Genomic DNA, 26,216 nt, shown 5'->3' with positions numbered 1-26,216 from the left:
AGTGAGAGAGCTGATGGTGAAATAACATGTTCATCCAGCAGGAGGAGCTTCAGCAGAGTCACTATCAGCAGAGACACACACACACACACACACACACACACACACACACACACACACACACACACACACACACACACACACACACACACACACACACACAGGACTGACACAAATGTTGAAAACAATACAAACATAAACAAAACACTGCTCAAAATCCATGACATAAATCCATTAATAGCATTTAATATTGAATATAATATCCACATTTTATAATGTTTGACATTTTGACCTTGATTTAATACAACATTAATGTTACTCCTTCACAGAACCTTTAAATGATACAATGCACAAAAGTACATCTGGAACAATAATATTAGAAGCGTGACTTTACCAGTGACTACCATGATCTTACTAATTACTACAATTAAACTTTGAATTTTACACAAGAACTACGGTAACTTTTCACTAAAGCAATTACAAAGGATAATTTAACAAAACTGCATCCCATGAATTAAGAACAAGGTTTTCTACACTGTAAACTGAGGTCAAATGTTATTTCATTAAGAGCCCGTGAAAGATAAATGCAACATTCATTTTGTTAACTGCAGTTAGTTAACAGCAATGCATTTGCAGTACATTCGTAAAATATATAAATCTGTTATTATTTTTTCTCTCTTATTTTATTTATTTTCACCAAATTAAGACCTTAACCCCATTCAAGGGGAATCGTAGCCCAGATGGGTTGGTTTTGTTCAAAATAGAATTTTAGTCCCAGTCCAGCCCTGTCTACACTCTTAAAAATAAAGGTTCTTTGGCATCGATGGTTCCATGAAGAACCTTTAACATCCATGGAATCTTTCCATTCCACAAAAGGTTCTTTATGATGAAAAAAAAAAAAATTCTGTACAATATCAAAATGTTCTTCACAAGAAAATGAACTGTTCACAGAGGTTTGTGGAACCAAAAATGGTTCTTCTCTGTCAGGTTTCCTCAAATCTGGCCCAGTGGGCCACTGCCCTGCAGAGTTTAGATCAAACCCAAATCAAACACACTGAAGCAAATCAAGGTTTTCAGAGTTACTAGAAAATTCCAGGTAGGCTATATGAGTTTGATCCAGGTTGGAGCTAAACTCTGCAGGACAGTGACCCTCTAGGACCGGATTTGAGGATGTTGTATGGCATGAATGCGTAAAACCCGTTTTGGAACATTTTTTTTTAAGAGTATGTATAACTATACCATATACCAACTATAACATGTAAATCCTTCTCCTGCTCTGTAATTCAAGAGTTGATCAACGTCTCGCGACTCCTGCATACACCACAGCATCAGTCTCTGTAGCACTCTGAAACAAAACACAAATACATGTTCACCAGCGTATTTATCAAGAACTCTCTTCACACTTTTTTTCTAAAATCCTCCTCCTTCTGCCTATAACATGGTATTTTATCATTTTGGGGAGATAAAAGCATATCTGATGACATATAAGAGTTTGTGCCAATAATAGGGGAGAGCGGGGCACAAACTAATGCGGGGCTAGTTGTAATACAGTTGTTTTAAATACTTCCACACATGCTAACATGATGAAACTTAGATTTATTAGTTCCCATATCAACACTGTATAGAGAAAAAATTGTGCCAAAATTAAAAAATCTTTGGAAGATATCACTGAACATTTATTTAACCATAGCAAAAGTATAATGCTTAAGTTATTTATCTCATCTCTGTTTTTGTGTTTACTTAATATTAGACAAATCTGATATTATTTTAAACTTTTATGCTATTTAACAGTTGAGATAGTTCTTTAATGCTGATCTAATCTGCAGAATTCACTAACCAGGTTTGAATCAGCTGTGCAGACGGGGAATGTGTTAAAACTTGCCCCGCTATGCTATTCCACACAGCAGGAGCGTCCAATCCTGGTCCTGGAGGGCCACTGTCCTGCAGAGTTTAGTTTTAACCTCAATTAAACACATCTGAAGCTAATCAAGCTCTTACTAGCATACTGGAGACTTCCAGACAGGTGTGTTGAGGCAAGCTGGAGCTAAACTCTGCAGGACAGTAGCGCTCCAGGACCAACTTTGGAGTTGTGTTCAGCTCTGTGTTTTTATCAATGTTTTTTTCATCTATTTGCCTGCATTGTTTTGAAGTATGCTGTATAAACGTGTTTTGCAGTGTGTTCATTGTCTTGCTCCAAAATAATTACTTTTTTTATTTCTTAAGAAATGCTATTATTTTATATCAAAAAAATTATAATTGTCTAATTGACAAAATATTTTAGTTTGTGTTGGATATTTTTTTGATTAGATCAGACAGGTTACAATATGCCCCTTACATGTTACAACATGTCCGACCTATGGGGCATGTTGTCACATTTCACTTCCATTCTTTAGGCGTAAATAATAATAGAAGTACAAGATGACAATTAATGAAATTAATTTTGAAAAAAATAATAATAATATAAATACTCTGAACCCAAAGTATATTTACACAAACGGAGAAAGTCAAAAAGCGTTAGGTTGTGCCCCGCTCTCCCCTACTTCATGGCCTTCTGTGACCCTACAAAATAAACGCATCAGAGCAGAAGACAAAGGGACACTAAAATACATCTACTGCTTTTATAAATATCTGTCTAGACTCACTGCTACAATAATTCAGACACACCATGCATAGAAATACATTTTCTTACCGATTTATGCCTTTTGCAGAATGTCGGATCAGCGTAAGTGATCCCTCTATCACGGGTCTGAACTGTTTCATAATTACAGAAACAAAACACTCAATGAAATGATGTTTGAGCACTACTTTACATTATTTTAATATATGTATATATATAATACTTGCCTTCTCTGTCTGTTTTTCTGTGTTTCCTGCAGATGCAGAAGATCACGACTGCAGTAACAATCATCAGAGATCCAGCAGCAGCAACAGAGATCAACACTATCAGAGACTGGAGGACTGGAGGACCTGAAGGAGAGAGTCATTAGTGTGAGTGAATGTGTACATAAACACAAAATATCATAACAGATGTACCTGAACATGGCCCACAGAGTTCAGTGTTGAGATGTGTGGTCTGGTTGCTGATGGTATTGTTCAGCACACAGCTGTAGGAATCATCCAGACACTCAATCTCCAGAGAGATGCTGCTATTGAGATCACACACACTGATGCTGGACAATACACTGATTCCTTTGTACCAGGAGAGAGTCACATCACTCACATTCAACACTGAACACACCAGTGAACAATTTGATGATGAAGATGGTGATTTTGAAGAATGGCTGATGACAGGAACAGGCAGACGAGCTTGAAAAAGGGAATGAATATAATTAACACTAAGTAAGAGAGATGTTTTATTTGTAAAACCCCTCTCTCAACATTAATAATGAAATTATATTTAAAATGCTATTTAAAAATGATTACATTAAAATGTATTGTAAAATTGTGTAAAATTTAATTTCTTTTACAAGATCAACCACAATATATAATTTTAGATGTGGTGGAAATCATCATGACCGTGAAAAAAACAGATAAAAATGACAATTCTCTTGTGATGATGTGTACTGTTGTGCACTTTTATAGAACTATTTTTATTTTCAAGAACAAATACAATTCGTTGTACAAAGACAGACTAGATTTTCATTGGATATTGTTTGTATATGTGTTTTAACTCACCATAGACAGTAAGATTGAATGTGTTGAGCGGAGTCAGTGATCTGGTGCTGGTGACTTTATAAAGTCCAGAGTCTGTGGTTCTGGTGTTTGTGATGGTCAGAGATCCGGTCTTCTCATCCAGTTTCAGTCTGTCTCTGAATCTCCCATCAGGAAATTTTGTCATATAGTTATTTCCTTTGATTGTAGCTATAAGACTGTCATTGTGTACAGTTTTCCTTCTCCACATTATCACATCTTTTGTCTGTATTTCAGTATCAGAGTTTAGAGTGACAGAATCTCCCTCAGTCACTGACACTGACTTCACTTCATCAACACCAAACACTCCTGAGAAACAAACAGAAATATTCACTCAATAAAAGTAAAAAATAAATAAATAAATAAATAAATAAAAAGATTCTCTCTGCACTAATTTTAATGTATACTCATTGAAAGGGACCACAGCATGAACACAAAAGTATTTCAGTACATTAGTTTGATACAACTGGAAAATATAGGAGGCAAAATAAATTATGGAAATAATAAATAACAGAATTATGTTTGTTAACAAATGACAAGAAGCAAAGACATAGAAATACTTACCAGTCAGACACCAGCACAAAAAGATGAAAATAAACATTTTCTTCAACAGTTCAAAAAACAGTTTCACAACAGAACTGTAATAATAATCGGGTCCTGACACGGGTCTCAAAACTGTTGAACACTTTGAAACTAAAGGAATGAAGCTGCTGGACTGTAGAGAAGTGGTTTAATGGAACTCTGCACTCAGTGTGAAGAAACTCCTCCCTTCAGAAAGTGTATATGACTTCTCACAATGACACTGTTTGATCTATGATAAGAAGAATGTGAAGAACAGAGAACTCATTAAAAAAACATAATTATATTATTATATATATTATATTATAAAAAATTCATTTTGCTTTTGAAAGTTAATCCATTGTGCTTTTATTTTGTTGGAAAAGTGCAAGGAGACCTTTAAGCTTCCCCTTTGATGAACACTGATTTTCAGAAATGGAGTTTCCCATACACAAAAGAAATATATTTTCTGGATATGTTTTGGAATATATGCACATATTTGAAATTGGCCCAATAAATATATTTCATACTTATATTTCATATATTTTTGTTATATTTCAGAATATATTTCAATGTATTTTTTTTTCTGTACGGGTCCCCAAAAGTGTCAAAAATATATGTGGCATATATTCCAAATACATTGAAATATATTCTGAAATATAACAAAAATATATGAAATATAAGTATGAAATATATTTATTGGGCCAATTTCAAATATTTGCATATATTCCAAAACATACCCAGAAAATATATTTCAAATATAATTCTTTTGTGTATGGGTTGTGTGGAATAGCATTTGCTGTGGTTCTGCTGTTGCTTTGTTTTGAGCTATTTTCATTGAAGGAGCAAAAAAAGACAATATGTGTCTGCAAAGTTTGATTTAGGCTCATATTAATTTATCAATCTGTTATTAAATCAAAATCACATCACATTTACAATCATGCTGATAATCAGACAAAAATAGTGCTCCTGATATTGCTTAACTACATCATGTTATCAGTATAAAAACTCATTATTGGGGGATTTTTGCCCCCATAACTTTAATTGAATGCTTCAATCAACAAATTAATAAATAATAGATTAATTCCATTTTTAGAAAAAAATGGTGTAAAATTAGTCGGCAGGACATAAATCAGTATTAACTGTTCCACTTAAATAATTACTGAAAAAGGTCCGTCTGTGTGGGAGGTGCTTCTGGAGGAATGTATTAACACTGACTGCAGAGTTTCACTAAACCACTTTACAACAGACCGGCAACACGTTTGAGTTTATCAAGAGTGCCAGGGCTGATTATTATAATATTTCTGTTGTGTAACCACTTAGAGAACTATACTGAAGAAAATGTTTGATTTGTTTATTTTCTTCTGTTTGTTGTCCTGGAGTCTGACTGGTTAGTATTTTTATGCCTTCAGTTCTCTTTATAGTTTGTTTGCCTGCACATTATTTCGTATACTGAAATGTTTCCATCTATAATATTTTGTAAATGTATCAGAATAAACATACTCAACTACTACTGTGCAAAATGAACAAAATGGTTTAAAAATGAATAAAATCTGTTAAACCTCCAAATTCTGAGTGAATATTTCTGTGTGTTTCTCAGGAGTGTTTGGTGTTGATGAAGTGAAGTCAGTGTCAGTGACTGAGGGAGATTCTGTCACTCTAAACTCTGATACTGAAATACAGACAAAAGATGTGATAATGTGGAGAAGGAAAACTGTACACAACGACAGTCTTATAGCTACAATCAAAGGAGATAACTATATGACAAAATTTCCTGATGGGAGATTCAGTGACAGACTGCAGCTGGATGAGAAGACTGGATCTCTGACCATCTCAAACATCAGAACCACAGACTCTGGAGTTTATAGAGTAACCAGCACCAGATCACTGACTCCGCTCAACACATTCAATCTTACTGTCTATGGTGAGTAGAAAATTACTACCCTATATATATATACTGTATACTTAGTGTATATATGTGTGTGTGTGTGTGTGTGTGTGTGTGTGTGTGTGTGTGTTATGAATGTTGTATTATATTAATATTAATATATTTTATTGTAATTTATACAGAGAAGACTGTGGTGTTTTACATGTAATTACTTTATTCAGTTTCTGTATATACCTGACTACCTGAATATTACTGTTAAACCTACTTGAAAAACAGCACTGTTTACATTATGTGGGTCAAAAATAACAAAAACAATATGATACTGCAATGTTGAATGGCTAATTAATGGCTAAAAATGAGGCAAAAAATCCCTAGTAGAGACATAGGCCTTTCAGCATTGGTGGTGGTGATACTGGCCTTCATTCATAATACGTAGTAATAATACAAAATTATTCCATTAAAGACATTTTTTTAAAAGTTATGTTGTTTGTTAATTAATTTGGAGATTCAATGTGAAATTATCATAATACAGAAATATATATAAAAAATTATGTTAAGTACGGAAGCCCTAAGAGGCCATGGATTTTTATTATTTAAAAAAATATATTGTGACCACAACTTATTTTTTCTCGTGATCACAACTTATTTTTCTCGTGATCTCAAAATAACAAAACGTTTTCTCAGGACGTAACCTAACTGTATCGCGAGAAAAACTTGTGCCTTCTGAATGAACCTGGTGTAGGCCTATATCATGTTACATGGTCTTTGAAATTTCATACATTTACCAATTGCTCGCAGCAGAGATGGTCAAAGATATAGAGTCAGCCAGATTAGAGCATCGCAGGAACAGAGCAGAAGCGACAGTGCTGTGATTCTTTCAGAGCCTATTGAATCAAGATGGTGTCGGTGTATGTTACGATTTCTCGGCTCTTTCCTGAATTTTGTGCAAAGCTTCCTTTTTCTTTCCCCTTTGAAGACTCTTTGTTCTCAATGCTCTGATAAGTTTGTTTACGCTCCCAATACATCAAAGATAGGCCTACTGTGTTTTGTGAATTCCTACATTTTTCCTGATTTCCTCAACGACCATTCGACGCCCGGCCTCAGATCCTTCAAATTCCATCTTTCTGGAAGCAATAAAGAGACTGGGTAAGATAAGAAGCAGGAAAACTTCTGGAGATCAAGAAATAGGTTGCATCAAATTCCACCCTCATCTCTGATCTCACAACATGGGTTGACGCGGTTGATAAAAATATCTGAACAAACAGCTGTTAAAAATCTGATAAAATGGACTCTCCGCTGTCTATGCTGGCTGCAGAAAACAAACGCTTATTGGATAAAGTGGATGAGCTGGATACAAGAGGCAATGGAATCTGACGATTTCAGGTATGCTGGAGGAAGATAGGGAGAATGTCAAGATGGTCATAATGGACATTTTTCTTCAGGTGTCCAGGCTTAGCAGATGTTTTTGTACGACGCTGGAGGTTAAACGCTTTATGCCAGCGACGTTCACTGCTTTTTTGACTGAAGAACTTTTGATTGGCAAAATAATTGTACTGACATTTGCAAAAAGCTGATAAATATGCAAGAGCATTATATAGGTAAGCTATATAGCTAGTTGAAACCTTTGAAACTTTTTGGCACAATCATTTGGGAGGTAAGGTCTTATTTTGTCATGGTACTAATCACTCCGCTGGAGTTTTGATTTTATTCGACTGTAATTTTAGTGGCTCCACTCTGCAGTCTTTTTCTTCTGCCGAGAGAAGATGGATTGCTGTCATTCTTCTGGGGGATTTTTTTCTTTATCTTGGTTATGGTTTTAATAATAATACACAAAATAGCTTATTATTTTCACAACCTGTCTTCTGAAATTCTTGATTTAAAATGTAAATATATTGAAGATGTTTGGAAGTTTTTAAAGACTGTGTAAAGAAAGGTGAATTGACTGAATCCATGAAGCAGGGCTTGATTCACTTTAATCCCAAAACCTAACAAAGATTCTTCGTATTTAGATAATTGGTGCCAAATTACTTTTCTTAATTCGGATTATAAATTGTTAGCTTCCCTTTACACAAATAGATTAAAAACCATGCTTAAAGAAATTGTCTCAGTTTCCAAATCTGGCTTTATGAAAGGTAGGCATATAGCAAATAGTATTTGGCATGTTTTAGATGTTTTAGATTATAAAAAATTGATCAACGATAAGGCAGTACTTTTATTTTTAGACTTTTATAAGGCCTTTGACATGGTTGAGCATGAGTTTATGTTTGAATCATAAACATTTTCAGCAATGTATCTTTGGTGAATGGTGTTTCTCCCCGGTTTACGATTAGCAGGGACATCAGACAAGGGTGTCCTTTTTCACCATTTTTGTTTTTATTGGTCGCAGAGTTTATCAATATTTTTATTGCTCGCTATGTAGATGTCCAGGGTATCTGAACACACTTTTCTAATAGTCTTGACGGATGACACTTGTGTCACGGTGTGGGTTTTGTGTCTTGTTCCTTGTTCTTGTCTGTCATCATGTAATTCCCTGCTTGTCATGTGATCCTGCCATGTGTCTTGTCCCATGTTCAGCTGTTCCCCGTTATGTTGATTAGTCTTCCCAGGTGTTTGTTTAACCACGCCCCCTTGTTATCTTGTTTAGCTTGTGTTCCCTTGTATTTAAGCCTGTGTTTTAGTTCAGTCCTTGTGAGTTCTTGATGTTGTGGCGTTTGCTGTTGTCTCCTTGCTCTCGTCCTGAGTTCCTGGTTCCTGTTCTGAGTGTTCTGTCGTGTACCCTGGTTTACCTGTTTGTTTGTTTGTTTATTAAAGTACTTGCGATTGGATTCACTCTCCACTTCATTCCTGCCTGCAATGTGACAACTTATGTATGTTTTAAAAAAACATAAAGCCAAAATTTCTGTTATATTTGGGCATTTTAATAAGTAAATCACCTGCGGATATAATTTTATTTACTATTTCACAATAAAAAAAACAACATTTTTTTTTTTTTTTTAAAGAATGTCTTCAATTTCTGGCTACAAAGAAATGTAATATCTTTGGTCATGTTTTGAAATCTAAAGAGGAAAGCATTTAGGATTGTTTACCCAGCTTTGTCCTTAACCCTCAACCCTGCTCATCTATCAACTAGTTTTATGCTATTTAAATTATTGTGAAAAACCATGGTAAACTGTTACTGTGATTGTCAACTGTTAGTTGACATTAGTTTAATTCATATAAATTAGGTGTTTCAAGCAGCTCTGTCTTCACAATGTTTAGTTGAAGGTGGTGGTCCTTTATCCAGCAAGAAATATCTGTCAGGCAGGCTGAGATGTGAGCAGCTACCGTCAGATCCTCTGGTTGGAATGAGAGGTTGGGTTGTGCTAGTAGTACAGTGATAGTAAAAAACATGTTTCTGAATGACAAATCCTAGTGATGACATGTAGATGGAGAAGAAAAGTGGTCCAAGCACTGATCCCTGAGGCAGCTAGATGTTGCACCTTAGACACCCAAACACGAGTCTGCCTAAATGCTGTGGGAAAGGTTATAACAATTTCAACTCTTCATAAAGGGTTGAATCATTATCACAAGGGGAGTTGACTATTGATTCCTTTTACTCTTTGTCAAAAGTACTATATAAAAACAGCATGATTGCAAAGACATCAAAGACCCCAAACAACATTGTATTGAAAATATAAAGGCAACTTAGAAACTTGTAAGGCACATGCAAACATAACATAAATCTGTTGTAGGCAAATGCTCAAAATCAACATACATGCAGATAAGAAAAATAAACGATAAACATTTTGGCATGGCACATATACATATACCTTTTTTTTTTTTTTTACTTAAGTGAGCATCGTGCAGGGCTTTTACAGTGTCACAAGGTACCAGTGTGAAGAGAGGTGTTGATGATGTGAGTGAGTGCGGGATTTTTACAAATCCATTTCAAACTACATCCATATATGGTTTTAAATTCTATTCAAATCGCATTTCTGGAAAACTGTTTCAGTCTGACAGCTCTGATTAGATTTCCCCTGGTCTATGTGACTTTTTCACTCCACGTAAAATGTAAACATCATGGAACTTCCGGTTTGGCAATGTGAGGTGCAGACGCGTGTCGGCAGAGCTCCTGACAGTTTCTGATAAAGTACACTTAACACTAGAACTGCCATGGCGGTCATTTTGACCGTTTTGAATTTTATATCTGCAATAACTTTGTTGAAAAAATAAATACAATCCTGCTGGTACCTGACTTTTCCTAAAAGTGTCTGTATTTTCATTTAAAATGTTTTTCATATAAATTACACATAAGGCAAAAAAACAAATGAACATATTTACTTATTTCGGCCATAGACGGTCATATTGACCGCACTGAATTTCGCGGTATTATTATAGGCTATACTAATATACACAACAATAAAATGTGGTAAAAAATACACTAAACATATTCAACAACAAATCATTTAAATGTAATGATATTCAGAATAGAACAAGAATGAAAAAAATAACTATAAACAAGCCAAAATGAAATAGGCTACTTTATAAGCGAAAGTGAAAGTAAGCGGCGTTAGGCTCACGTCACATAACTCTCTAATTAGAATCAAAATGTTTAAACATTTGCGATGTATTTGAATGGTAAACTATTCTTTATTATAGGCTTTGTACTTCACTCACGTTCCAGTATCGACGGAAAAAAATCATCCTCTTCACATGCGCAAAATGGTACGAATTGCTACTGACAAACAGAGCAGTGGAATTTTTATATGTTAGGTTGGCTATTTTATTATTATATTATGGCTATAATGAACAGGCTGCAATGTCAAGATTGCAATGCTAGAATATGGTGTGTGTGTGTGTGTGTGTGTCGGTGGGCGCGGACGCGATCGAACAGAAACAAGAAAACATAGGTTTTCATACTCCGTCATTTTGATTAGGACATCTACGGATATTATGTATTTATAAATGTATAATTAAACTTTTTTAAATGTACAGTTTGGTGTTGTTTTGTTTTTAAAAGACATCCTAATACAATAAATGCATTAATCTCTCAATTGGGTATTTATCATTAAAGATATAGCCTAGTTTGGAATCTAGCGGTCAAAATGACCGCTTGTGGCAGTTCTAGTAGTTATGGAATTCTGGCACTTCTAGTGTTAAATAGCGCAATTTAAGCAGTCTAAAAATGTTTTATAAGTGTTGAAGTGGTGCTTGCGACTATCGCACTGATACAGCGAGATGAATAAGAACAAAGCGCCAGCAAATGCCCCACCAATAACGAGAACCAGTTTAGCTAGCAAGTTAGCAACGAGCTTCGATAAAAGAAGACATCTCAGCTCTGATCCAAGAGTCGATGGTGCCACTTCAGGCATCGGTGAATGCTTTAACAGAGACTTTGGCAAGTTTCCAGTCCCGCTTGTGTGCTACAGAGACACTCGCGTAGCACATAGTCTTTCTAATAGCCTTTCTACAGGAAACGCACCTACGTACTGAAGATCATAACCGACTGAGGAAAACTTGGGTCGGCCAGGTCTACCACTCCAGTTTTAACCATAGGGCTAGGGGTGCAGCAATCATTAATTACTGCATCTGGAATGATTTCAGATCCCGAAGGGCGGTACATTATTGTATCAGTGTCAGAGTTAAATGGAACTATCTATTTGCTGTGTTAGACAAATTTGGATTCGGCTCAAAATTCACTTCCTGGATTTGCCTGATTTATCATCAACCAAAGGCAGCCATAATCACAAATAAAATATGCTCACAGTATTTCTCTCTGTCTAGAGGTACACGGCAAGGTTGTCCCCTTAGCCCTTTGCTATTTGTTTTGGCTATAGAGCCACTATCATCAGTACTCAGAACCTCACAGTTTATTAGTGGTATTAAAAGAATGAGTATCAGTATAAAGTTTCTTTATATGCTGACGATCTATTATTATATATCAAGTAATAGGTTGCTGTCTTCCTTTATTTGGGGTGGAAAAAAAAACAAGAATACGTAGAAAGCTTCTTGAGAGACCAAAAAAGGATGGAGGATTGGCTCTCCCGAATTTGTTAAATTACTATTGGGAAGCAAATTTACAAAAAGTTGTTTATTGTCTCCACCTACAGACTGGTGTGCAGCGGAAGCTAAATCATGCAAGTCAACATCACTTGCTGTGCTGATTACAATGAAGTCACCATTTTCACCATCGCAATTCTCCTCAAGTCCAGTTGTAATTTCGACTCTCAAAATATATAACCAGTTAAGACAAGCATTTCAACTCACAGATTTTTCCTTGGTGAACCCCATATGTAATAATCATCTTTTCCCGGCTGCCAAGCTAGACTCTATACTTTCAAGCAATGGCAGCACCTAGGCCTAGTTAAATGTGGTGACTTTTTTATTGATAATACTTTTTACAATGATCTTGTTAAAAAATGTAATCTTAAATACTCAGATTTTTTTCGATTTCTTCAGATTTGTCACTTTATCCAAGCCCACTGCTCTGTGTTTCCACAATTGCCCTAGTCATGTTTAGATTTAGTTCTGAGGGTCCCTTCACACCTTAAGGGATTTATTTCAAAAATATACAACCTGATCATGTCGTTCCAAAATGTATCAATAGAAAAGATTAAAACAGAATGGATAGGAGAGTTAGGAATCGACATATCTGAAGACTGGGATAGAGCTGTTGATCGAGTAACGGGACTTCATCTTGTGCAAGACTCAATCTGATTCAGATGAAAGTTCTCTACCGTATTCATTAAAACAAAGTTGGCTAAACTGTACCCAAATATAAATGAAACGTGTGACCGCTGCAAGGCATCAAAGGGAGATTTAACCCATATGTTTTGGTCATGTTGTAAGGACTGATTTTCCTGCAAACTCCCCTGCAATAAAGCCATAAAATGCACCCTGGACAAAAGATAACAAAGACAGAGCACAGGACACTCCTGTCCAAACGGTTTCCCATTCCTTATCTCTGCACTCCTCCTCCACAAGCCACTAAAAGTCACTAAGAATGTCTTTATATGTATCTTGTGAATCTATTGTTTTTCCTTTTCATGTTTGGTATCATTTTAAGTGTCTCGGTGCGATTGGTAAAATGGTCTTAATTTCATTGCAGTCGTTGGTTTAATGAGAAAGATTGAGAATTTAGGAGAATCCTGTTCTCCTCTCTGGGTGATGTCACTGCAAGATATCTCCAGAAACCAGGTGCCCCCCCCCCCCCCCCCCCCCCAGGGTGCATGAACTGACCCAAAACAAACTCTAAACAATATTGGTATAACCCTTTTCTTCTGGTCTGGGTATTTAAGGCTGGGTGACAGAGCAGTCTGTGAGACCCTTTACCAGGAGGCATCCCCCATACAGGGCTCTTTCAGTGTTCTCCTGTTGGAAAGCGCTGACACACCACTGTATGTCTCTGTCAGGAATGCATTGTTTACTTTTAGAGTCATCTTTGAGTAAATGATGTCATGTATTTATTTCTGAATTTGCTTTTAATAATTTACTTGTGTAATTGTGTAAGAACTGATTTTCCTGCTAAAACAAAACGCACCCTGCAATAAAGCCATAAAATGCACCCTGGACAGCAGATAGCAAAGACAAAGCACAGGACACTGTCCTGCTTTTGTTCTGATCTGGTATTTAAGGCGAGGGGACAGAGCAATCTTTGGGACTCTTTACCAGGATCATCCCCCATAGTGATGTTTCAGTGCTTTCCGGTTGGAGAGCCCTGACACATTACTGTGTCTCTGTCAGGAAAACATTGCTTACTTTTAGAGTCATCTTTGAGTAAATGATGTCATGTATTTTCTGAATTGGCTTTTAATCATTTACTTCTGTAATTGGCATGATACATTTTTAACTGACAAATAAATGTTACATCTTGATTTATTCTGAAGTATTCTGAAATTATTATTTTAATATATTAAGGAGGCTGGTGCTACCGCAAATCTTAATTAAGGTAGGTCAAACTAAAGGCGCATGTATGAACGGAGCAGTAGGCACGTCATCTGAAGACCTTTTGATTTCTGTCTATCACTGATTTAGCAAGTTGTATGGAAATGGCTAAATTAAACTACACTCTCTTGTTCGAGTGAGCAGTAGGCAACCGACTTTAGAGGTATTAGCAAACCCTACATCCTCTGACTAAAATCAGAATTAACAAGTTTGTGTCCGTGAGAAACACGAACTGGCCGACGTGATCTCTGTGCGGCATTGGGTCCATAATTAATTAATAACTGAAAGTATATGGGATACTCAGAATAATCAAAGATCTAAATTAATTAGATTATTTTCTAATCAGAAATACGATCTAAATTTGATTATCATTTGAAATTGGAGTCAGATTAAGCGTAGAGCTAAAGTAATACTAAAACTAAATTCCAATAAATTAAGTGAACTTCACTGGAGCGCTGAAAAGACATACACGCTTTAAACCTTCGCCAGGCCGTTGGATTCCGTCATTGGGCCAATGGATGGTCCTTACAATTGGCATGATACATTTTTACCTGACAAATAAATGTTAAACCTTGATTTATTCTGCATTCTTCTGAAATCATTATTTATAGTTAGATTAATGTGCAGTCTGGTGTTTCCACAAATCTCTGTCCAGGATAGATCACACTTAAGGCACTAACGAATGGAACATGGAGCACATCCTAATTAGACCTTCTGATTTCTGACTATCTCTGACTTAGCATGGTGTACGCTGTAACTATTATAAAAAATTACACCTACGGGTCAGCAGTGAGTGGCCGCTTAGGTTGTGGAAAAATTCATCTTTTCTTTGTATTTTATTTTCAACGATTTAACAAACGAATGCCATGCGTTCTTTGGCTGTATTTTGAGTTTCTTTTATGATATTGATACAGCTGCAGGGTGTGTGTGTGTGAGATTTCAGAGGTAAGGAGATTCCCGTGCTGGGGAGGGGTCAAGGGGGGTCCCTTTTGTTCCTTGTGCTGTGAAGGGTTCAAGGGGGGGTCCCTTTTGTTATTTTGTTTAGTGGGGGCTGTAGGAGATAGCTTTTGAATAGAACACTATAAAGTAGCTGGTCAACCTCTGCTCTGAGTCTCACTCTGCCTGCAGCTGGACTGTGGGTAGACTGGGAACATTCTTGCAAGAATAAATATCTTTTAAGGACAATTTGAATCCTGATGTCTCTTATGCCTGATGCTATTTTGTTAGTTACTTGTTTTTGCCTCAACAGTTACACTGCACCCTCTGACTATTTCAGAACTGGCGAGCTGTGATCGTGAGCGCACATTCGCTCAAAGCGACACTGGGTCCTTAATGAACGAATATTTGAAATTATGAAATGCTTGGAATAATCAAAGATCTAAATTAAATCATAATCAATATTTATGATTTTTTTTTTTTTTATCAGAAACACAATCTGAATTTGATTATCATTTGAAATTGGAGTCAAATTTCACATAGAACTAAAGTAATATTGAAACTAAATTCCAATAAATTAAGTGAACTTCACTGGAGCACTGAAAAGACATACATGCATTATACCTTCGCCCACCATTGGATTCCGTTGTTGGGCCAATGGGTGGTCTTTACAATGTCCTAAACTGAGACAATTTTTGGTTTTCAGTCTTTGAGATTTTAAACTCAGCTTTTAAATAAAGAGTTCACCCTAACCCAATAATGGCACTGTTTAGAGTAAGAGGTGACGACTTCCAAATAGATAAAAATAAAGAGAATGCCCTGGCTTTTGCTACATTAATAGCTAGAAGGAGGATTCTCATAGAGTGGAAATCACACAATCAACCTAATATGTCATCATGGCTTAGTGATCTAATGATGTTTCTAAAAACTGAATTTTTTTTATATTTTCTCAGGGGATCAACCAGAACATTTTACAATATGGGACCCTTTAATAAACTATTTTGAAAAGAATATACTCCTCCCTATTTAAAGTAATTTGAGAATTGTTGTTGTTTTTGGCGTATGCCTAAAGCCATTGCCATAGAAGAAACCAATGCAGATATTCTGGAAAATTTAAGAGCTGCATGTGCACACAAATCGGATCTGAACAGTTGCATACAATCCTCTGAAAACAGTGTGTATACGCATTAATGGATGCAATTAATTAAACATTTAACAAGATGAAGTAATTTAATGAAAATAAAACAAATAAATGACTGAAGCATTGCCACATTCCTTTCATTTAAAGTGGTGTGCTTTCACCCTCCTTACTGTCAAAATAAGTCTAATCATGAAACCTGACTGTAGTAAAATGCTGTCCACTACAGGACGTGCTTGACATTTAAACGAGTTATGAAGCTGCATAATAAACTGCAAGAGAATTCAATCTGTTCCTCAGGCAGCTTTCTGTGCACGTGCTCTTGAGACGGACTGAAACAGAAATAAGCAAAGTACAATAAACCTACTTTGGGACGGTTCCCAGTATTTTTTTTTATTAAAAAAAATGATAATTGAAATCAATGTTAAGTATCAATGAACCAACAAATATCACAGAACTCTTATTCACTGAATTAAATGTATTCTCCAATATATTGCAGCTCGTCTGCCAGTTCCTGTCATCAGCACGGACTGTTCCGTTCTCAGACTGTTCCAGAATTGTTCACTGCTGTGTTCAGTGGTGGATGTAAGTTATGTGACTCTCTCCTGGTACAAAGGAATCAGTGTATTGTCCAGCATCAGTGTGTCTGATCTCAGCATCAGTCTCTCTCTACCTCTGGAGGTGGAATATCAGGATAACAACACTTACAGATGTGTGCTGAACAATCCCATCAGCAACCAGACCACACATCTGGACATCACTCAACTCTGCAAGACAAGTTCAGGTTTGTCAGCAGACATATATTTTATTCTACAAACTAAGTGAATCATATCTGTTAAGTTCTTTATTTCTTCTCTCTGAAGCCAGTATCCACTGTTGTGGTTTTACTGAAGCTGTGATCCGATTGGCTCTCTCTGCTCTGGTGGGCGTGGCTACTGTTGCTGTTCTGGTTTATGAATTCAGATCCAGAAGTCTTCAACAGAAGAAGAGAGAGCAAACACCATCAAACTCTGATTAATCAGATACTCAGGAAAGTGGAGATGTTCTTAAATGACTGAAGGCAATATATTAAAAGAAATCCTTTGAGGAAGTTGCATTCATGAATAAATGTAATTTAAGTGATTATTAATTAATTTGATCAAATCAAATTTGATCTATTTTTGTATTCTGTTGTTCTGTTATTTTTGTATTATTGAATGATAAGTTGCAGACTCAAAGTAAAGGTCAATTACATAATTGTATTACATATCATGTAAATTATATAATTACACTTAGCATCAATAATACAATATAATACAATAATGTATAATCAATACAAAGCATCAAATGCTCAAAGACATAAAAACATAAAAACAAAAGCATTAAAAATACATATTGAATGCGAGGAAAAACTCAGTACTATGGGCTCATATGGCAAGAGATTCACACTGGGCCTTTTGCGACTTTTCCATATGAGACTGTTTAGATGCAGGGATCCTACATAGTTTGGAAAAGTATAGAAAATAATGGACTTTGATTTGAGTAATTTCCAGTTCTTGAAAAGTATGGGGAAAAGAAATTAGAGTATGGAAAAATATTAGCTTTCCAGATTTTTTACTCTATGTATTTTTCTATAATATAAAAGCTGTTTAGCGACTCTTTACTGATTGTCAAACATGATTGAATGAATTCAAGATGCATTCGAGAAACAATTAAACTTAACATATAGAACAATGCACACTGAGCCACCTATTGCGCCATCAGCCCATTTCATGGTGAGGTTTCTTGTCCGCCATAGCACAGAGTATGTATTAAAGCAGATTTAAGGCCTTAAAATATGATGTCCTGCCCTAATGAAAGCCACATTTTGAACACTTTTTTTTACAGTACAGGTTTTAGAACACTTTTTTTAACACTTTGCCCACAAAGTTACTTGTTTCGCATTTGATACTTGCGTTTCAGATCGTTAAAATACAGCCCATTAAGTCACAACAACAGTTCATATGACTTATGAAGGGGGTGGATTGGAATCCACTGCTGCTTCAATGTATATGTAATGAGTGATTATAATCAAGGTATTAATCAATATTTTTGTTTCTAAATATCACATGAGTTGAATTACTTCTCTTTAGTTTTTTCTTTGTTATGGAAGTTATGTTCTTTTCATGTATTCCTTTTAATGTCTGTATTTGATATCTGAATGCAGTAACAGTGCTTGCCTATTTATCCCAGCTTTCAGAAATGAAATAGGGAAATGTTTTGTATTTGAGAAAGGTCTTCAACGTGTTAAACGTATAGGGGTCATTGAAGTCTATAGTTTAAGGGACCATTTCTCAGTTAAAGCCTTATTTCACATTTAGAATAAAGTGTCCTATATCCTTGAGGAAAATAACTTGTTATCTTGATGTTTTGAGACAAGACTCCTGTTTATAGTTAGAGCCTAGCAAAATCCAACCTTGGAAAAGCTGTGTGTTTGTGTGTGTGTGTGTGTTAGTTTTCTTGCTTACAGGTTAAGGAACCACTGGCATTATTGGAGATTGACTGAGTTGTTGTTCAGGACATGTTGGCAACCAGCAACCCAAATCTGTGACCTGGAAGGTCATGACGTGCCTGACTTCAGGGTCCGAGTGTCAGATGCATAATCTATGGAGATATGCAAAATTACTATGTTTATCTATTTCTTAGCCAATGAGAATCATTCAACCTGTAAGCAATGACGTAGCTTAGACCTTGGAAATGGTATAACTGCTGTGATCTTTGTAATTGTAAGCGGGGCGGCCTACACACTCCTGTGTGAGTCTTGAAGCTGACTTCTGCTGATGAAACTGCAAACTATCTTCAGTAAAACTTTTCTTCAATTTTTTATAATTCTGACTCCGGATCTTCTTTCAAAAATCTGGTCCTTGGGTCCTAAACTGTTACCCCCTGTAAAAAAAGAAAGAAAGAAGATAAACAGGGGGATAAAAACCATCTTGGTTACTAATGTAACCTCAGTTCTCTCTAGATGAGGGAACGAGTGTTGCGTAAGCTAGCTTACGCTACGGGAAAATCCCTTTACTGAAGCCAGAAAAATACTGAAGCCAAATATTATCCTTAATTTTTTATCAGTTTAAAACGCATTTGCTGCACAGAGCAGACCTAGGCGAGGCAGCTTGCGCGCCCATAGGCTGCACTGAGGCAACGGCTGCAACCTATCGGGAGGCTGCTCGAGACGTGAGCACCAGTGAGAGCACGGGCACCCTCACGTCACGTCCCGCCAGAATGGGCGTGGCTTATACCTTTATAAGCCCAGCCTCCATAAGATGCTCTTGGTTTTCATACTGAAGCGAAACCAGAATGTAGCACAAGCAGGGTTACGCAACACTCGTTCCCTCATCTAGAGAGAACCGAAGTTACGTCAGTAACCGAGACGTTCTCTTACGAGAGTACTGTTGTGGCAAAAATATTCATTAAACAATCATCACTGCGTAAGAGACACTCTGAAATTCAAATGATCATTAAAAGTATTTTATTCTTGCAAGAAGGCCCAGTTGCCACACAGAAGTCAAAAGTACAGTCTGTGAAACAAGTGCGACGAGGAAGGGAGGGCAGAGCAGTCTTTATACTCTCTTTCAAGGTTTCCTGCTCACAGACTCTTATCTAAGAAAAGGGAAGGTTTCTCTGCTAGTGATCTAATCCTGCTGAGTTTATTCTTACAAACTCACAAGTTCTAAATCCCCTTTTCAATCTGCCTCCTTCTGACGTCTCACCTGTTTCCCAGTGTTTAAAAACACACAAATATCAGTCATATGTTGGCAGACCACGTACAGTCCAGCAAAGATCATTTCAATGTCTTATTAATGAAAATAATGAAAATCAACACTGTAAATCAATGAAAATCAAAAATTTCCATTACAGTACTCTTGTGTTGCATAAGCTAGCTTACACTACGGGAACCCAATGTAAAACGCTGTGCGTGCTGAGTGCTTAACCACCACATCGTCCCAAGGGCATGCGCCCAGAGAACATCTGATATTGACAAATATCAAGGCCAGTTAGGCTTGACATAGCATAATAGTCAGGAGACTAAAATTCTGTGAACATAACATGCAGTCATGTCGAATATTATTCGATCAGGGCTGCTGATCTACTGTTAGACTGATAACAGTCCAGCCTGTAATGCAGGGACTTCCAGGTTATAAAACCTTATAAATGTAGACGGAGAGGCCCAGCCTGCCGCCATACAAATATCATGAAGTGATACCCCGCTGGACCAGGCCCATGAAGAGGCCACGCCTCTGGTGGAATGAGCTCTAACACCCAAAGGGCAGCGAAGGCCTTTTGACATGTAAGCCGATGCTACAGCATCAACTATCCACCTGGATAGGCTTTGTTCCGACTGTCTGAAGACAGACTGTCTGAAGTCTACGTAAATTTTCAGAGCCCTGAGATTTGCATCATTCTCACTATCAGTTCCCGAAAGGGCTGACAGGGAAATAACCTGTGCTCTAAAGGGGGTAGAGAGCACTTTGGGGACATAACCATGTCTCGGCTTGAGGATGACTTTGGAGTCATTCGGTCCAAACTCGAGGCACGAAGCGCTCACAGAGAGCGCGTGCAAGTCACCCACTCGCTTGACTGAGGCGAGAGCCATCAGAAAAACGGTTTTAAAAGAGAGGTACCGCAGGTCCACTGATTGTAATGGTTCAAAGGGATCACCTTTCATGGCCTCCAGGACCATGGAAAGGTCCCACACAGGAACCAAGGGGGGTCGAGGGGGGTTCAGCCTCCTCGCCCCTCTCCGGAAGCAGATAATAAGTTCGTTCCTACCCAGTGAATGGCCATGCACAGTTTTTCTAAACGCAGCTATGGCCGAAATATACACTTTGAGCGTGGACGGGGATCTGCCCTGTTCCAGAAGCTCTTGTAGGAAGGAGAGAACCTCCGTTACCCCGCAGCATTGAAGATCCAGGTTTCGAGCTGAGCACCAGCTGAAGAACACTGACCATTAAGAAGTGTAGGGACCACCTATTGGCCCAACAACGGAATCCAATGGTGGGCAAAGGCATAAAGCGTGTATGTCTTTTCAGCACTCCAGTGAAGTTCACTTAATTTATCAATATTACCTTAATTCTATGCGTAATCTGACTCCAATTTTGAATGATAATCAAATTTAGATTGTGTTTCTCATTAGAAAATAATCATAAATATTGATTATGAATTAATTTAGATCTTTGATTATTCCGAGCATTTCATAGTTTCAAATATTCGTTCATTACTGACCCAGTGTCGCTTTGAGACGTCACGTCGCGAATGTGCACTCACGATCACAGCTCGCCAGTTTATGAAATAGTCAGAGGGTGCAGTGTAACCATTCTACCCTAAGCGGCCTCTCACTGCTAACCCGTAGGTGTAATTTTTTATAATAGTTACAGCGTACACCATGCTAAGTCAGAGATAGTCAGAAAACAGAAGGTCTAATTAGGATGTGCTCCATGTTCCATTCGTTAGTGCCTTAAGTGTGATCTATCCTGGACAGAGATTTGTGGAAACACCAGACTGCACATTAATCTAACTATAAATAATGATTTCAGAAGAATGCAGAATAAATCAAGGTTTAACATTTATTTGTCAGGTAAAAAAGGGATGTGTGTATCAACAAGGAGATAAGTTTGGGCAGAACAATGTGCTCTGTGCTCTGTCTTTGCTAACTTCTTTCCAGGGTGTGTTTTATGGCTTTCAGAAGCATAGAGCTGTCTGGTAGATGGATGGACCCACATTCTGGACCCATGTGTCTGGACCCACGTTCAGACATCCAGGCACGTGCGCTGCCCTTAGTGAGCACAGATTGTGCTGAGACCACACGAGGAGGCATTCCGCCAAACAGTGTAGGCTCTGTGATCTGAGCGGTCTCAGATCACGGAGCCTACCGCCCCTGGCAGTTTATGTAGGCTACCACCGACATGTTGTCCGTGCGGACTAAGACATGGTGGCCCTTTAGCAAAGGGGGAAAACTTTTGAGAGCGTTCTTGACCGCTTTCATCTCCAGACAGTTTATGTGTAGGCGCTGTTCCTGGTCTGACCACAGACCAAAAACCGGTCTGCCCTCGTATAGGGCACCCCAACCTGAGTTGGAGGCATCTGTCGAGACTACTTTCAGTTTCGAGACCACTCCCAGGTCCACACCTGACTGGTACCAGTCGATGACCTTCCAGGGCCCGAGAGCTAAAACACAGTTCTGAGTCACCTTGAGGCGCGCGGCCGGTGGCCCACGCGTGACATGGGACACGTGTCTTCAGCCAGTACTGGCGAAGGCGAAGGTCAAGAATGGCCTGTGAATCTGAATCTGAAAATAAGTCTGGAATCTGAATCCGGAAGAAAATAAGCAATCTGAATCCATTATCTGAATCTGAAAATAAGCATCTTTCAGATCCACTGAAATAAACCAGTCCCTCAGGCGAATTTGCGCGAGGATTTTTCTGGTTGTGAGCATTTTGAACGGTCTTTTCAAAAGAGCTTTGAGATCTAGGATGGGTCTGAGATTCAAACGTCTGAGATCTAGGATGGGTCTGAGACCGCCATCTTTTTTGGGTACTAGAAAATACCGACTGTAAAACCATAAAACTCGCTCTGAGTCACGGGGACAGTTTAAATAGGCTACATGCACAAGCATAGTTACGAACTTCCGCTATTGTCAGAAGTCGGCATATTAGTTTCCGGTTTACGACTGTCTTCAGCCGCTATAAACAAACAAGACCAGTGCTGCTGTTGTACGAAAAAAAGAGATATAATGTGCGTGACACATCTAAGTTTCTAAGAACTGTAGGTGGATCTAACGCCCGTTTCACACATAACGTTACTCCGTTTGCAGTGCGTATGCGGTGCAGGAGCAGCACGCACTATCACTTATGATGTGTTTGCAGTGAATAACTGATCCGAGGCTGTACGGCTTTATTTAAAATCCAGAAGTTATGCTGCAAAAAAAAAAAAAAAAAGAAGTTTTGACAGCATTGCAATTCTCTTTGTACACATAGGGGAGAGCGGGGCACAAAGTAACGCTTTTTGACTTTCTCAGTTTGTGTAAATCTACTTATGGTTCAGAGTATTTTTTTTTTCCCCACATTAATTTCCCACATGTCTACTACAATTATGTGTTTTTGTTTTTGTTTTATTAATACAGTATATACTTTTTTCTTGATATACCCCGAAAGAATGGAAGTGAAATGTGACAACATGCCCCATAGGTGGGGTACATTGTAACATGTCGAGGGGCACATTGTAACATGACCATATGACAGCTTAAAATGTTATCTGATCTAATAAAAAAAATATACAAAACAAACTAAAATATTTTCTAAATAAAATACAATTAAAAAACTTTTTCATATAAAATAATGGCAATTTTTAATAATTAAATATAAACTCATTTTTGAGTTTTGACTACGAACACATGAAAACACAGCTATACAACATAGTTCAAAACAAATAAATAATTAGTCATTTCTGAACATTGACTCTCAGTCTTTATTCACCTTTTTTCTCACGTTTTCTCAATAAAATTAATACAAGTATAGAATAGAATAGCATATTTCTAATAGGGGCACATTGTAACGCAGTGTTACAACATGCCTCCGCCTGCACAACTGGGATTTAAACCCGGCTAGTGTCTTCTGCTAGTTAGCGAAGCATTAAATAACTATCTCAACTGTTAAATAACATCTTGGAGATTAAAATAATATCAGATTTGTCTTATTTTAAATAAACACAAAAAATAGAGATGAAAAATTAACTTAAGTAAGAAATTTTCTTTTGCTATGGTTTAATAAATGTCTATGGATATCTTCCAAAAAAATAAATATTTTAGCGGATTTTTTTTTTCTATATAGTGTTGATATGGCAACTAGTAAATACACAAAGTTTCATCATCCAAGCATGTGCGGAAGTATTTAAAACAAGCGCGTTACAACTAACCCCGCGTTAGGTTGTGCCCCGCGCTCCCCTATACCTATTAATGGACGTATGCACGTATAAACACAATTTAAACAACGTCGGGATATTATTCCATGCATTACTTATATTAAGCTGCTCAAGCAAGTGGTCAAATATTTAACCATGAAGGCTACTTATATTAAAATCGCAAATATTTTAAATTAAAACTCAAAATTGACAAAAACATCCGACTGTTACGTCTTGGTTGAAGCAGAGGAGGAAGCAGGATCCAAGTGCAGTAGACTTTTATTAAATAAACTCAAAACTTCACATATACAAACTCAGGACTAAGACTCAGGAACAGAACAACCACCATGGTGCAACAATATACAAGAACTGACAAAGACTGAACTAAAACACAGGGCTTAAATACACAGACAGACAAGCTAAACAAGATAACAAGGGGGCATGGATAATCAGAAACACCTGGGGAGACTAATCAACATAACGGGGAACTGCTGAACACAGGACAGGACAGAGGAAAACAGACATAAATCATTACATAACCCCCCCTCTATGGGCGGCTCCCGACGCCCCTCAAAACAAAACAATAGTTCAGGAGGGTGGTGGAAAGGAGGCGGACCCGGGGGCGGGATGGAGGGCCAGGCCCATGGAGCAGCAGAGGGCCTGGAGACTGCGGCAGGACGGGAGGCCAGGGCCGATCAGGCAGTGCAGGCGACCAGGGCGGAGCAGGCAGTGCAGGCGACCAGGGCGGAGACGACCCTTCATTGCATCAATTTTAAAATATTGCTGATTACTTACAAAGCACTAAATGGTTTAGCTCCGCAGTACTTGAGCGAGCTCTTAACGCATTATACTCCTTCACGTCTATTGCGATCTCAAAATTCCGGCCAGTTGATAATACCTAGAATATCAAAATCAACTGCTGGCGGTAGATCCTTTTCCTATTTAGCACCAAATCTTTGGAACAGCCTTCCTACCATTGTCCGGGAAGCAGACACACTCTGTCAGTTCAAATCTAGATTAAAGACACATCTCTTTGACATAGCGTTCACATAATACATTATAGACTTCTATAATTCAATATTAGGCTGCATAGATTAGGTCAGCTGGAACCGGGAACACTTCCCATAAATCCTGATGTACTTGTTACATCATGAGAAGAATGGCATCTACGCTAATTTTAGTGTCTTTGTTTATCCCAAGGTTTTCCCGCAGCCTGCCGGATCCAGGCCGTTTCCAGATCTGATGAAGGACCTTCGCCTGGACCCGGTGTCAAGGCAGTGCTGAAGGGCCAACTACTCTCCCTATGGAGGATCCCTTTCCCACTCTCCAGATAACGCGTCGTCGGAAAAACTCAATTTGCGTATCTACCCCGAATTGATAAAATAAAATAAAATTCTGAATCAAAACTATAAGGAAACACCAGTAATTTGTTTAGGTTTGGTTTGTAGGGAATTCCAAACCTGCACAGATATATTCAAACGCACATAACTATAGAACCCGTTCTTAATGCGCATCTGAACGCCATCAGCGTTTCTCACAGGTTCGCGGTTAAAGTCTGTGTAGAGAGAATGGTGTCATCTTGGCGGCCCTAATTTAAAAACAAATGATCGTTGCGACGGAAGCGAATCAATCAAAACTAACTTTAGCTGGAAAATAACTTTATTAAAGAACCGCTATAAAGCCAAAACAATCTTACGTTAAATTATACATTTATCTCTGTAAAGCTGCTTTGAGACAATCTACATTGTTAAAAGCGCTATATAAATGAAAATGACTTGACTTGACTTGGCATATTTTTGTAGATGTGTTTGCTTGCTAAACTAAATATGCATATATTTTTACGTCTGTCATGTTGGATCCATAGATAAACAAACTGCTTCGGTGTGTCGCATATACTTCGTCATCGTCTTGCTGCTCCCTCCCCGTTCTGTGATTGGTTCCCTATTTCAGGGGAAAAATTAGCCCATGGTAGCCAGACTACCTTGCAGCGTGAATAAAATTGCGCTGCTCAAGGCAGTATGGGGAAACCCAGGCTAATAAATTACAGCAACACCTCCCCCTTTGCCTTTCAGATGAGGCTCATGTTTATAACAGTAATCTTGGGGGGTGGACTCATTTAAAGTAATGTAATTGTTTGGTTTTAGCCAGGTTTCTGTCAAACACAGCACATCT

General features: G+C 37.7%; 4 protein-coding genes across 4 annotated transcripts in view; 2 read left to right on the top strand and 2 right to left on the bottom strand.

Annotated features, from left to right (window-relative positions):
- Positions 1–26,216, top strand: part of LOC311295608 (uncharacterized protein) — a gene marked incomplete at its 3' end in the record, with an annotated part of 334,919 nt that overhangs the window by 37,689 nt on the left and 271,014 nt on the right. The window lies entirely within an intron of this gene.
- The window catches only part of LOC311295867 (elastase-1-like), a 304,045-nt gene that overhangs the window by 28,639 nt on the left and 249,190 nt on the right, over positions 1–26,216 (bottom strand). The gene's annotated exons all lie outside the window — the stretch shown is intronic.
- LOC311295859 (uncharacterized protein) overlaps positions 686–26,216 on the bottom strand; it is an 85,207-nt gene continuing 59,676 nt past the window's right edge. Inside the window, exons 4-7 of the mRNA XM_084417395.1 lie at positions 3,031–3,127; positions 2,842–2,964; positions 2,687–2,748; positions 686–1,342 (exon numbers count right to left, since the gene is read on the bottom strand). Of these exons, the coding sequence (XP_084273521.1) occupies positions 1,292–1,342; positions 2,687–2,748; positions 2,842–2,964; positions 3,031–3,127 (333 nt within the window). The 3' untranslated portion in view covers positions 686–1,291. The remainder of the gene's footprint in view (positions 1,343–2,686; positions 2,749–2,841; positions 2,965–3,030; positions 3,128–26,216) is intronic.
- Positions 5,499–17,184, top strand: LOC311295862 (uncharacterized protein). The gene is made up of 4 exons (XM_084417399.1): positions 5,499–5,635; positions 5,846–6,169; positions 16,630–16,914; positions 16,994–17,184. Exons 1-4 carry the CDS (start codon positions 5,587–5,589, stop codon positions 17,146–17,148), a joined length of 813 nt encoding a protein of 270 aa, XP_084273525.1. The 5' UTR covers positions 5,499–5,586; the 3' UTR covers positions 17,149–17,184.

Source organism: Rutilus rutilus (assembly GCF_951802725.1).
Source record: "Rutilus rutilus genome assembly, chromosome: 8".
In the NCBI taxonomy this organism is placed as follows: Eukaryota; Metazoa; Chordata; class Actinopteri; order Cypriniformes; family Leuciscidae; genus Rutilus; species Rutilus rutilus.
This window is presented reverse-complemented; position numbering and strand designations above follow the sequence as displayed.

Excerpts from the sequence above, each read along its gene's own strand:
- LOC311295862 (XM_084417399.1), top strand. The coding sequence starts at position 5,587 with ATGTTTGATTTGTTTATTTTCTTCTGTTTGTTGTCCTGGAGTCTGACT. Across the intron at positions 6,170-16,629 it reads ATTCAATCTTACTGTCTATG|CTCGTCTGCCAGTTCCTGTC; the intron begins GTGAGTAGAAAA and ends AATATATTGCAG. Across the intron at positions 16,915-16,993 it reads ACTCTGCAAGACAAGTTCAG|CCAGTATCCACTGTTGTGGT; the intron begins GTTTGTCAGCAG and ends TTCTCTCTGAAG.